The 13,853-nt window shown below is 46.9% G+C and overlaps 1 protein-coding gene across 1 annotated transcript; it reads left to right on the forward strand.

The window, feature by feature from the left end:
- Positions 1-646: 646 nt before the first annotated feature.
- On the forward strand, positions 647-2,878 carry LOC132904182 (uncharacterized). The gene has a single exon (XM_060954093.1). It carries the CDS (start codon positions 647-649, stop codon positions 2,876-2,878), a length of 2,232 nt encoding a protein of 743 aa, XP_060810076.1.
- The last annotated feature ends 10,975 nt before the right edge of the window (positions 2,879-13,853 follow it).

Genomic DNA, 13,853 nt, shown 5'->3' on the forward strand with positions numbered 1-13,853 from the left:
CGATTATCTCAGAAAGTCAAACTTGAAGCTGTCTTAGTAGCATATCATGGACTAGTGACACCCACTTTACGGTATGGTGTAATATTTTGGGTCAACTCAACCGGGGGTGCTAAGTGCGGGAAACCTCCTCGAGTGCCCTGTCTCTTGAAGGCCTTGCTTCTGTTGCCTGATTCCAATGAATCCGGTTACAGCGGTGGGCTGACGAGGGACACGGGACGGTGCACCCCGGGCGACAGCAAATAACTCCCCGATTGACGGGGTCTTGTTTGTTGTTGGCCAATGTCCCGCAAAAGCGGGGTCCCCTGTGGGGCCTTCGCGAGTGTTTTGGTGGGCGGGGTCTATTTATTTAGACCCTCGCGTGTCGGGCGCCGCTCCCTCTTGTCTGCTTTCAGACGAGAGCGGATGTGGCGCAACTCTTCGCGCGGCGTTCCGGTTTCGGCCGGCGTCGGGCAACTCGTTACCCCAACTGATGGGGCCGAGGGTACTGTGCTATCATGGCCAGCGCCGCGAGGAAGAAAACCTCAATAAAAAATAACCCCAATCCCACGGTCGGGCGTGCCTAGGGGATGAATGGCGGGGGGGGAACCCCGTCTCGAGCGCCCAATCTTTCAGGGACCGAACCCTTGTAAAAAAGGAAATATATGATATGTCGCTTCTTAAGACTTCACTACCCCAGGAGGGTACCGGCCGCGCCGCGGTCGGAGAATCCCTCCCCGCGTCCTCGGGCGCGGGCTGCCCCACCGTATCTGGGGGGGGCAAGAACCGACATAGGGACGCAAGTCCCTTAATATTGACGTCGCAGCCAGAGGCTGGCTCACTCTCCGAGGCGGAATGGGTGAGCGTAGAAAGCTTATTGGAGGTGCAACCCCGACAGCGGGCTCCAAAAAGGGGCCGTGAGGGGGAGGATGGTGCCAGTGCAGAAATGCCGGCACCGAAAGCGCCCAAGGCGCCAATTATGAAGGCCGCGAAAGCGGCGAAAAAAGGTGGTCGGCCGAAGTCGACTTTGTCCGCTGACGCCCGTCGGGAGTTAGTGGCGGCAAAGCGCGATGAGGCTGAAAAGGCGGTGGCCGAGATGGCCAAAAAGGCGGAGACGCTGCAGGCGTCATCGCCCGCAGACAAGGGCACCCTTGGGGACCAGGCCGCAACCAATATAAAAATCATCCGGGAAATTGCGGCCCATTCAGGGAACCTCAAGGGTACCTTTCAAAAGGGCCTGAAGGACGCTGCGGCGTCCCTAGAGAAGGTGATGTCGGCTCTGAGCTCTGGGTCGACAGGTGAGGAGGCTGAGCGCCTGCGCGTAATATGCGAGCGCATGGAAGCAAAGGTCTCCTCACTTGAGAAAGAAGTGGCGCAGCTCAGAGCTGCCATTAATAGTGAGCGTCCCGAACGGGCGGCCCTTGCGCCTGCCCCTTTGACAGAATTCCGGCAGGAGGAGACTGAGGTGCTGCAGCGCCTCATTCTCTCCACGATGAGTCCTGTACTGGACGCCCGTTTTGAGGGCCTCCAGGACCGTCTCCTGCCGGCGAAAAGTTTGCGGCCCGCACTGGCAGCCGATAAACGCCGTACGCCGGCGAAAGAGACGTCGGGTGATGGGTTGGCTGCCTCGGTGGCCGACATGCTCCCGGTCTCCGACACCGATGTGGAGGAGGTGCCGGTGCCGGCTCCGGCAAGCCGTACGGCCGTGTGGCGGAAGGCGCCCCCCCAACCGACCCCTGAACCCAAGCCCAAAAAGGGCAAAGGCAAACGGGGTAGGAAGGGAAAGGGCAATAAAGGGAACTCTGCCCCTACGGCGCCTGAGCCGGTACCGTTGGTGACTCCACCACGGTCGTCAACGAGGTCGGCCAACTCATCATCCTACGCAGCCGTAACGGCTGCGCCGGCGTCACGGCCAACCGCTCTGCCTCCGGCTCCTGGGCCAAGCGAAGAGCCCTGGAAAAAGGTGCCGGAGAAGGGTGCCAGGAGGAAGTCTGCCGCTGCCGCTGCCCCACCCCGGGGTAACCAGGCTGCGGCCAAAAAAGAGAAGGGTCCACAACCGCCCAAACTCCGCCCACCGCGGTCGGCTGCGGTTGTGATCAGGCTGCGGCCGGACGCGGAAAAGCGGGGAGCGACATATGGTCAGATCATGGATCTGGCCATGGATAAAGTGGACCTCGGCGCCCTGGGTATACCCGGGGTCAAATTTAAAAAGGCGGCAACCGGTGCCCGCATCTTAGAGATAGCGGGCACTGAAAAGGACGACAAGGCCAACCTCCTGGCGTCCAAATTGAAGGAGGTCCTGGATCCTCAGGTAGCAGAGGTATCCAGGCCTCTAAAGAGTGTGGATGTGCGCGTGCTGGAGCTGTGCGACTCCGCCACACCAGCCTTGGTATGTAGCGCAATCGCTCGTGCGGGTCAATGCCCCGAATCGGAAATCCGAGTCGGGGACATTCGGGAGGACCGCTCGGGCGTTCGCACGGCCTGGGTAAGGTGTCCCATCGCGGCGGCCAAACGGCTGACCGCCAACGGCACCAGACTCCTAGTCGGATGGGTTTCGGCGCAGGTAAAACTGCTGCCGGCTAGGCCCATGCAGTGCTTCCGCTGCCTAGAGACGGGTCATGTCTCGCAGCGGTGCACTGCCGAGTCCGACAGGAGCCTGCTGTGCTACAGGTGCGGCGAGCCGGGTCACAAGGCCGCGGCGTGCAATGCCGCCCCCAAGTGCATCTTGTGCGCGGGGGCAGGCAAGCCGACGGGGCACCGCGTGGGGAGCAAGGCGTGCTCCAGCACGCGCCAAAATAAAAAAAGGAGAGGTGGGAAGCGGGGTGCGTCCGCGGCTACGGCCCAGACGCAGCCTGCTCGTGCGGCTCAGAGCGCCGAGGTGATGGAAACGGGGGCCTCTTAATAATTATGGCCCTCAAAGTTCTCCAGGCGAATATAAACCACTGCACCAGTGCACAGGACCTGTTGTGTCAGAGCATGGCGCAGTGGTTGATAGACGTGGCGGTGGTCTCTGAGCCGTACTTCATCCCGCCCCGGGATAACTGGGTGCGGGACGAAGACAGTGCGGTGGCGATCGTGTCTTCGGCGAGCTCTTCGCCTCCTACATGTGTCGTGCGAGGTCATGGAATGGTCTCGGCTCGTCTGGGTGACTTGGTTGTGGTTGGAGTTTATTTCTCGCCCAACCGTCCGCTCAACGAGTTCGAGTCATTCCTGACCCAGGTCGAGGCGCTGGTCCTGAGGAGTCACCCTCTCCCCGTGCTGGTTGCTGGAGATCTCAATGCCAAATCAACGGCATGGGGATCCCCCGCAACAGATGCGCGGGGTGCACTTATCGAGGAGTGGCTCATCACTAACGGGCTAGCGGTAGTGAATCGGGGGACGGCACCCACGTGCGTGCGATGGAACGGTAGCTCGCGACCGGACGTTACGTTCGCGAGCCCAGACCTAGCGCGCCGTGTCGAGGGCTGGAGCGTGTTGGAGGACGTGGAGACGCTCTCTGATCACCGTTACATACGGTTTGATCTCTCCGCGTCCTCGGTCGCTCCGAGCGGCCCAAGCCGAACTCCGAACGAGGCTGGCCCGAGGTGGCAGCTGAAGCGCCTCGACAAGGAGTTTCTCCGCGAGGCGGCCATTGTAAAAGGTTGGTCCCGTGCGCCGGCGAATGTGGTGGTAGAGGACGAAACCGAGTGGTTCCGGGGCGCGTTAGCAGAAATCTGCGACGCCTCGATGCCCCGGGCCAGTACTCGTCCTCCCAGAAGGTGGGTGTACTGGTGGTCGCCCGAGCTCTCGCGTCTGCGAGAAGCCTGTTTCAGGGCTAGACGCCAGTACGCCCGATACCGGAGGAGAAGGCGCAGGGACGAGTCCGAAGAGGCCGCCTTGTGCGCGACACTAGTGGAGGCGAAGAGATCGCTGAGGACCGCGATAGCGTCTGCCAAGGAGGCAGCACGCGAGGAGCTGCTGGGTACCTTGGACCGCGATCCTTGGGGGCGCCCGTATCGGCTGGTCCGGAATAAGCTCCGGCCGTATGCGGCCCCCCTGACGCGGACCTTGGATCCGCAGTTCCTCGGTGAGGTGGTGGCCGCTCTGTTCCCGCAGGGAGCGGCCTTTCAGCCCCCCAGTATGGCACCGCCACTGGCGGAAAGAAGCGAGGGCGTGGAGGCGATCCCGGAGGTGACCCGGGATGAGTTTGCTGCAGCCGTTACACGGCTGCGTGCGAAGAACGTCGCCCCGGGTCCTGATGGAGTTCCGGGTCGTGCCCTCGTCCTCGCTCTGGACGTTCTGGGGGAACGGCTGAGGGGGCTGTTCACAGCCTGTTTCGAGCAGGGAAGGTTTCCCGCGGCGTGGAAAGTGGGCCGACTAGTCCTACTGCAGAAGGAGGGACGTCCGGCGGATTCTCCGACCGGGTTCCGTCCCCTCGTCGTGCTCGATGAGGCCGGCAAATTGCTGGAAAGGGTCATTGCTGACCGCCTCGTCGAGCACCTGGAGAGAGTCGGACCGGACCTGGCGGATCGCCAATACGGGTTCCGCCGGAGGCGGTCGACGATTCACGCCGTGCTGAGGGTGAAGTCCTTGGCGCAGGATGCGGTTGCCCAGGGTGAGGTGGTCGTGGCGGTGTCTTTGGACATCGCCAACGCCTTTAACTCCCTCCCCTGGTCTTGCATTGTGGAGGCACTCCGATACCATGGGGTGCCGACCTACCTGCGTCGGGTCATCCAGGACTACCTCTCAGAGAGATGGATAATCTTCCCTGACCGAAACGGTTGGACGAAGAGTTCAATGACGCGCGGTGTTCCACAGGGTTCTGTCTTAGGACCGCTCCTGTGGAACATCGGTTACGATTGGGTGCTGCGGACGGTCACTCTGCCCTGGGTGGAGGTCGTCTGCTACGCGGACGACACACTCGTGACCGCCCGCGGCGCCACATATAGGGAGGCGTCATTGCTCGCCACTGCGGGAGTCGCTGAAGTGGTGCGCCGGATCCGTCGACTGGGTCTGGAGGTGGCTCTCCACAAATCCGAGGCGCTGTGCTTCCATGGCCCTCGGAGGAAGCCGCCTGCAGACGCCAGTCTGACGGTTGGAGGTGTTTCAATTGCCATCAAGCAATCGATGCGCTACCTGGGCATCGTTCTTGATGGCAGATGGAACTTCGGCGCCCACTTCGCGGAATTAGCGCCGCGCGTGACGACGGCGGCCGGAGCGCTGACTCGGCTCATGCCGAATCTGGGAGGTCCAGAAGCGTCCTGCAGGCGCTTGTACATGGGGGTCGTGCGATCAATAGCCCTTTACGGGGCCCCCGTATGGGCGGATGCGCTCTCTCGCCAAAACCTCGCCTCCCTGCGGAGGCCACAGAGGCTGATGGCGACGAGAGCCGCAAGGGGATATCGCACGATCTCCTTTGAGGCAGCGTCTGTGCTGGCCGGTTCCATTCCCTGGGACCTAGAGGCGAAAACCCTCGCGTCGCTGTTCTTCTGGCGCGAGGAGGCCGTGGCCCAGGGTCACCGGTTAGCACCGAGGGAGATCGCAGGACGCCGCAATGAGCTGTGTCAGCGCTCCATTGAAGAGTGGTCCCAAAGGCTGGAGCAGCCGACTGCTGGGCGTAGAACCGTCGAGGCGGTCCGTCCGGTGTTGGGACAGTGGTTGGCGAGGCAGCACGGTAGCCTGACTTACCGTCTGACCCAGATGCTCTCCGGACATGGTTGTTTCGGAGGGTATCTGTGTCTGATCGGTCGGGAGCCGTCTGCTGTCTGCCACCACTGTGACGGATGTGCTGACGAGGACGCCCAGCACACCTTGGAGGTTTGCCCAGCCTGGGACCAAGACCGTGCGGAGCTTCGCGCGGTCGTGGGGGACGACCTTTCTCTGCCGGCTGTCGTGAGACAGATGGTCGACAGCGAGAGGTCGTGGACAGCAGTGCAGACCTTTGCGGAGAGCGTCATGCTCCGCAAAGAGGCGGCGGAAAGGGTGAGAGAGGACACGTCCGACCTCCCCATACGCCGCCGGCGCACTGGGCGCAGGAGGCGGGCATACGCCCTGCACCTGCTGCCCCCACAATAAGGGCCGGTCGGGCGGCGGAAACGGGATTCCGCTGCCTGGCGAAACGGCCCTGGGTCGAAGGCGCGCTTGTGCCAGGCGCGCCCTCCCCTAGCGGGTAGAATTGAAGGCCGACGGGTCACCCCGCTGGCCGCTCAGTGGAGAGCGGCCGAGCCGAGGCCGCCGTGGAAGCGGCCGCCGCGTCAGGAGTATGAGCGAGGGCAGCTCACACTCCTGGCAACGAAGCGGTAGGCGATGGCACCGTGTGGTTTTAGTGGGTTCAAGCCCCACATAACCCGACCGACTTCCCGTAGCCGGCCGGGTAGACGAAGGTCTTTCCACACGTTAAAAAAAAAAAAAAAAAAAAAAAAAAAAAAAAAAAAAAAAAAAAAAAAAACTCAACCGAAAAAGAGAAAATTTTTAAATTACAGAAACGTTGTCTCAGATCAATGTTTGGTCTAAAAACAACAGACAGTTGCGTGCCTGTATTTAAGAAGCACAAACTATTAACCTTGCCATGCATCTACATTTTTGAAATTTGCATTTTTGTGAAAACAAACCCTCATTTGTTTTTGAAATTGTGTGACACGAGAAAGAGAGTAGACAAAATAAGACCTCAATATCAACATAAGCTTGTAGTCGGTGGCATCAAGACAGCGCTGTTGACCAAAAGTGTTATGGGCATGGCACCGATTATTTTTAATAAATTACCTGACAATCTTAAACAATTAAATCTACTGACATTTAAAAAAGAACTTAAATTATTATTGGCAAATGAATGTTATTATGGTATTGATAATTATTTAAATGACACCAAATTATTTTGACTACTTTTGACCTAAATACTGTTATTATTATTATTTTTTGATTTTTGTTTCTTTTTATTTTTGCAAGTGCTTATTTTGATTTGTATTAGTAATTAATTGATCTTTAATCATATTATAAAGGAAATATTGTACGTCCATATGGGCAGGACACAGTGATACCTATAATTTTATTGTTGACCTATTTTTTTTTTTTTGTTTTTACCTGTGTTTTACAATAAAGATGTTTGATTTGATTTGATTTGATTTGAAAAAAAAAAAATATAACGTGATCTCCAATAGTTTAGAACCTAGAGCATATTGAGTACATGCACATCGTATCGCTCGCCATATCCAGTACTTTATTAGTTCAGACGGTCTATTTAAATTTCGAACTTTAAGTACATCGAGTAGGTAAAGTATACCTATATGGATTTAAATACTGTTATAAGACTATAAAGAATTATAATATTTAGTAAATACATTGGACAGGTTCTGTTTTATTAATGAATAATCTATTCATCATTAGATATTTAAGGAAAGATTTATTTTGTAATTCTTACATTTTTACTATTTTCACTACTACTAGTTTTTTTAACACATAAGCCTTCATCGGTTGAAAGAAACGCATGAAATTTTTTAGTTCCTGGAATTATGATTGCAGAAGCAAAACGGGTTCGTAGAAAATCTCGCTCTTGTTGAATACTTTCCTTCGAGCAGTAGTATATTGTCGTTGTAGTCAACGATGATTTTGCCCATTCATACAATCTCAATGGTGTATTGATAGCGTTATTTCTAGATTGTAAGCTGGCCCGGGATGCCAATCGTTTAAGGTTTCCTCCAAGACCATCGCATGGACCTTTACCAAGAGCAGTGGCATGAAAATGTAACTGACAATCTATGGAAGTCTTGTTTATAATAGAATAAATTAACAAAGTTGAATCTGTTCTTAAAATGTTGAGGAGCTCCATCAGTAATATATTTTATGGTAGAAACTTCAATTCTGTGATCAGTAAGGTGATGGTGTAGTTTTTTTTGGAAAGAAATGTTTACAGTTTTAAATAACTCTTTTGTGTGAATTTGTTATTATAATTAAAATACTTAATATACTTAATATAAAATATAAAATATAGTGCCGTGTGGTTCCCGGCACCAATACAAAAAAGAATAGGACCACTCCATCTCTTTCCCATGGATGTCGTAAAAGGCGACTAAAGAATAGGCTTACAAACTTGGGATTCTTTTTAGGCGATGGGCTAGCAACCTGTCACTATTTGAATCTCAATTCTATCATTAAGCCAAATAGCTGAACGTGGCCATTCAGTCTTTTCAAGACTATTGGCTCTGTCTACCCCGCAAGGGATATAGACGTGACTATATGTATGTATGTATGTATAAAATATATTTTCATTCTTATATTTTAATAAAATCAATTTTCGCATTTTAAAATTAACGAATAAAATGTTAATAACGAAGTATATTCAAATGTTAGCCCATAATCACGAATGTTAAGATAATTGTTATAGCGACGTGCATGTACTCAGTATGCTCTAGGTTCTAAACTATTGGAGATCACGTTATATTTTTTTTTGTGTGTAATTAGCATACATAAGGCTTAAATTTAATGCTAAAGAAATAAAATAAAATAATGTCGAAGTTGCTTGAAAATCTATTTGAAATCTTCATTTCCGGTTTACTATACAAAAAAAGAACCAAATTTAGAATTCCATAAAAAAATCTAAATTTCCACTCTTTTAACTATAAGAAACCATTTAATTTTGATTTTTAACAAATTGATTTATATAAAGTAATGGGCATCCGAAAATCACGGAATTCTTAAAACGTATTTTTTCAAAAGCTCATAATTCGGCAAAAAAGCTTCGGACGAAAAAAATATTTTGTGTGCACTTCCATATCTGCTAGGAGTATAACTAACCAGAATATAAACAAAATCCAGAACCTCACCCTATTTTGCCGCTTCACGTGAAATGCCCCATATGTAACAAATATGTATGTTTTTTTAAAACATTTAAATTTAACAAATAAGTATCCATTTTCAAAACCTGTTAAAAATTAAATATACTTGTGTGCCCCCATGCTTTAGACGAAATCTTATTCTTTGATATGGCTCTTTTATCATCATCGGCTGATAAAGCAATTTTATTTACGGCACATGTAAATAATTCATGTTTAATTGATTTAAATAAAATATTTATTTACGAATTACGTTACCTTTATGCAGAGATTTTTCATAATCCGATACATTAAAATCACGCACAATGTTTCTCTTAATTTCTTTTGCTTTTTTTATTATGCTATTGGTGGTTTTAATACAATATAACTTCGATCGAAGTCCAACAAATTCGGTTATAACTTTAGTCCCCATTTCAAGTTTAAATAGACCAGGAACTTTTTTACTTTGAATTGGTAAACTATATTCATTACTTTCACAATTACTAGTATCAAAATAATGTAAAAAGTATTTTTTTAAATCATAATAAAAGTTATTTGTTTGTATATCATATATAAAACTAATAAAACTATCTGTATCAGTGTAACACATCTTAACATGACTTTTGTAATGGGGTTGTATAACTGAGTAATGAAAATCAAACATATGACTTTTAGAAAGTTCTAAAACAGTAAAACCAATGTAAATGGGTTTGTTCAAAATATTTTTTTCAGGATTTAATTGAACAGCTACTAAATTATCAGAAAAACTGTTGCACTGTGGAAATTTGGACGTGCGATAAGTTTTTGAGCACAATTTCTTTTTTTAGTAAGATTTTCATTATCATCCCACTGATTAACCAGGTGCACATTAACTCGCTTCTCATTGTTTTCTAAAGTTTTTCCAAAAACGCTATTGTTCAACAGTTTAAAAAAAATCTTGTTCAAAAGCGGATGAACTTTTTTGTCTTAAAGTAGTATTCAAATCAATATATTGTTTTAAATACGGTCTTTGTCTAAATGTTATTACCCTATGTATTTTTTTCAAAATCAGTTCGTGTTTTAAACAAGTTTTTAAATGAATGTAATGAAATACATAATAAAATTTTTTCATATAAATTCGGAATGAGTTTGTGATTTTTACCACCAGGTGGAATGCATTTTTCTGGACAAAATGGTAAATCATTATGTAAATTATGCAAGTGCTTAGGATAAACTAGGTCTACCTCTAGTATAAACCCATAGTCAGCATCATTTTCTACTTGAATTATATCCAATGTATTGATTTCATTTTGATTAAGAAACCTAAAATTGGATAATGGTAAATATTGACACATACTGAACCCATATAAATTGTTGCAGTCGATATAAGTAATATACGATGTAGGCTCTAAGGGTTTGTAATCAGGTAAGAAAGAATTGTTTGCTTTAGCATGTCTATGGGAACATAGGCACACACCGCCGCGAATGCCCTGTTGTAACATTCGAATCATAGATAAATCATTGATAAGCTCTAACTGAACGCCTGTTTTAAGCAACATTGCATCAAAAGATAGACTAGGTGCGGTCAAATAAAATGCTGGATCCAACTGATAATGCTGTTTGCAAGTCCGACGAAAATTTTCAAATATATCTGATAGTAATAGCACATCAGTTTTCAAATAGAGATCCGTATATGAACCTAGGTCAGAAATTTTAAAGGTTGACCAAATTAAATTCACATGCCTGTAATCCTCATCGGAGATATGTTCGTCATTCAGCGAACTGTAAAATAATTCTTTTGGTGGAAGTTGACTTTCTTGATAACGTTCCCATGAGCTCATGTACTCGTACGGATATACACCTTTACGAGTAAGTAACTGAAATTTCTCATCACAGGGGTAAAAATTTTTAAGGTATTTAAAGTCATCTGGTTTCAATGTGTCTGATAATTTACTTAAACTTGTAGCTAGAAATTTAAATGAATCAACAAAACGAAGCTGATAAAACTGATCATTTGAAACCGGTATAAATTTGATGAATGAAACATAGTTTTCTTTAGTTTTGGGTATAATTTTTATGTCACCAGGAACTTCAGCCAAAGCTTTAATGAATAAGTGATAGTCATAACCAGCTAGGTTGTGGAAAAAGATGGGTACAAACGAGGGACGTTTAAATTGCAAATTGCATTGTGGGTGGGCAGGTCCTCTGTAGCGACCGGTAACATGACAATGGTCGCGTACCCGGTCCGAAAATACAAAGTTGTTACAAATATGGCAGCGAGTTGCTTTGATAAACTCCGTTTCATCATCATCAGTAAATATCATTGGGGCTGGTTCGTTAACTATATCATATATTTTCTTTACGTCTTTGATAATAGACTCTACAAACCTTCTAGCACAATCTAGGCCTCGGTATGATACGTATAGGGAGACTGGGGATACTTGATCCCCAGGGAGACTTGATCCCTTGTCAATAAATCGATAAGCACACGGTATTTTTATTTTAAAGACTGGCAATACTGTTACTTTCACTCATTGTCTATGGCTGAACGTAAATTTGACGGTTCACAATTGATAATCATTTTTGCTCACCTCCCATAAATCTCACACCTAATATTAAGCAGGCAACTCTTACTCAACTTGCTGCAAGACCTACTCCTGACTGCCCTTTTTTTGACCTTGACCCTATTACTGCCGATGAGGTGATCAAATTTGTTGGCAAACTTAGGTCCAACGCGATGGGTTATGACGGAATAACTTTAAACATGGTCAAGCCAATTGTATCGATAATCGCACCCCATCTTGCTTCAATTATAAATTTTTCTTTGAGTTCTCGAGTATATCCGTCTGCATGGAAATTAGCACACATTATTCCTCTTCCCAAAATATCTAACCCAACCTTACTGTCCCATTTCCGTCCTATCTCTATCCTACCACCGTTATCTAAAATCCTAGAACACCATGTTCAGCGGCAATTCTCTAGTCACTTGATAAGGCATAGATTGCTGAGTCCTTTTCAATCGGGTTTTAGAGCAGGCCATAGTACAACCACAGCTCTACTAAAAATTACAGAGGACTTGCGTTTAAACATTGATAATAAGAGCCTCACAGCCCTAGTTCTCCTAGACTTTTCTAATGCTTTCAACTCAGTCGATTTTGATATCCTGCTGGCTGTTCTGGGTTCTTTAAAAGTTTCTTCATCTTGTCTTCTGTGGTTTCGCTCCTATCTTCAGGGTCGCCATCAGAAAGTTTACGCCAACCAGATTAGTTCTGACTGGTGTGGGCTCGCTGCTGGTGTTCCACAAGGAGGAGTTCTTTCTCCCATACTTTTTTCTATTTTTATAGATGGAATAACGGCCCTATTATCCTCCTCTTTTCATCTTTACGCTGATGATCTCCAAATTTATGCAGCTGCCCCACTTGATGAATGCCACAATGCTGTCGGCGTTATCAACGCAGATCTTATTTCAATTGCGAATTGGGCTCGGAATTTTGGACTTAAGATAAACGCGAACAAATCTCAGGCAATTATTATCGGTAGCCCTCATTTTATTAGTAGATTAAATTTATCCTTGGTACCCAACATTTCACTCAATGGTGAAATTATCCCTTTTACTAATAAAGTTAAAAATTTGGGTATCATATTTGATCAGACTTTATCGTGGGCCCCTCAAATCAATGACGTAAGTCGAAAGATTTTCTACTCACTACACGTCAACGACTTCAAAACTTCTTGCCTCTTAAAACTAAAATTATGTTGGCTAGCTCACTCTTGCTACCTCATCTTGATTACGCTGATATAGTCTATTTGGATCCGACTGAAGAACTTCTCAATAAACTCGACCGTTTACAAAATGTTTGTATACGATATATTTTCGGTCTCCGGAAATACGATCATATTTCGAAATTTCGTGATCAACTTAACTGGTTGCCTATCGGAGCTCACCGAAATCTCCATATTCTTTCTCTGCTCTTTAATGTTCTTTTCAATCGATCTTTCCCCTCGTATCTTCACGAAAAATTCTCTTTTCGCGAACCGGACAATCGTCTAAGATCCTACAATAAACTTCTTCTATGTGTTCCTTTACACTCTTCCCATTCCTACCCTAAATCTTTCTCCGTAAAGGCTGCAAAGCTTTGGAATTCTCTCCCCTTGGACACTAAAAAAGCACAGACCCTCAACATATTTAAAAATAATGTACTACTCTGTCAAGAAAGTAGCAGGAAAAGATCAATAATACACAAACTGTTTGTTATTCATCCAAATTTATTTTATCACCTTCAAAATATGCTCCTTTAGAAACGATACACTTACGCCAACGAATAATCCAATCATCAAAATATTTTTTAAACGCTGTTTCCGGAATTGAGGTCAGTTCTCGCCGCGAATTCTCTTTTATGTCTTCTACCGATTGAAAACGGGTGCCACGAAGTGGTAATTTGAGTTTAGGAAAAAGAAAAAAGTCGGCTGGAGCCATATCTGGTGAATATGGTGGTTGCTCGATGGTATTTGTTGAGTGTTTGGTTAAAAATTCGTTCACAATGATGGCCTTGTGCGAAGGTGCATTATCATGGTGCAAAATCCAAGAATTTTCTTTCCACAAATCTGGCCTTTTTCGTCGGATTTGCTCTCTTAAACGCCGCATAACACTCAAATAATATTCCTTATTTACCGTTTGACCTTCCGGCAAGAATTCCGAGTGCACAACACCGCGATAGTCAAAGAAAACAGTCAACATGACTTTGACTTTTGAACGACTTTGGCGTGGTTTTTTCGGTTTCGGTTCAGTTGGAAGGCGCCACTCCGAAGCTTGTTGACTAGTTTGCATGTCAAACTCGTAAACCCACGTCTCGTCACCAGTAACAATGCGTTTCATGAATGTTGGGTCGGAATTGACTCGTTCTAGCATGTCCTCAGCGACTCTCATGCGATTGAGTTTTTGAAAAAAATTCAGGTCTTTTGGGACTAGCTATGTTTCATACCCAAATTATTAGTTAAAATGGTACGGATCGACTCGTGAGATACAGAAAGTTCGGTGCCTATCTCTTTCAAAGTTGAATGAGGATTTTCAGTCACTATTTCCTTCACTTTTGCGATGTTAACTTCAGTTGC

This window comes from Amyelois transitella, chromosome W (genome assembly GCF_032362555.1).
Source record: "Amyelois transitella isolate CPQ chromosome W, ilAmyTran1.1, whole genome shotgun sequence".
Taxonomy (NCBI): domain Eukaryota; kingdom Metazoa; phylum Arthropoda; class Insecta; order Lepidoptera; family Pyralidae; genus Amyelois; species Amyelois transitella.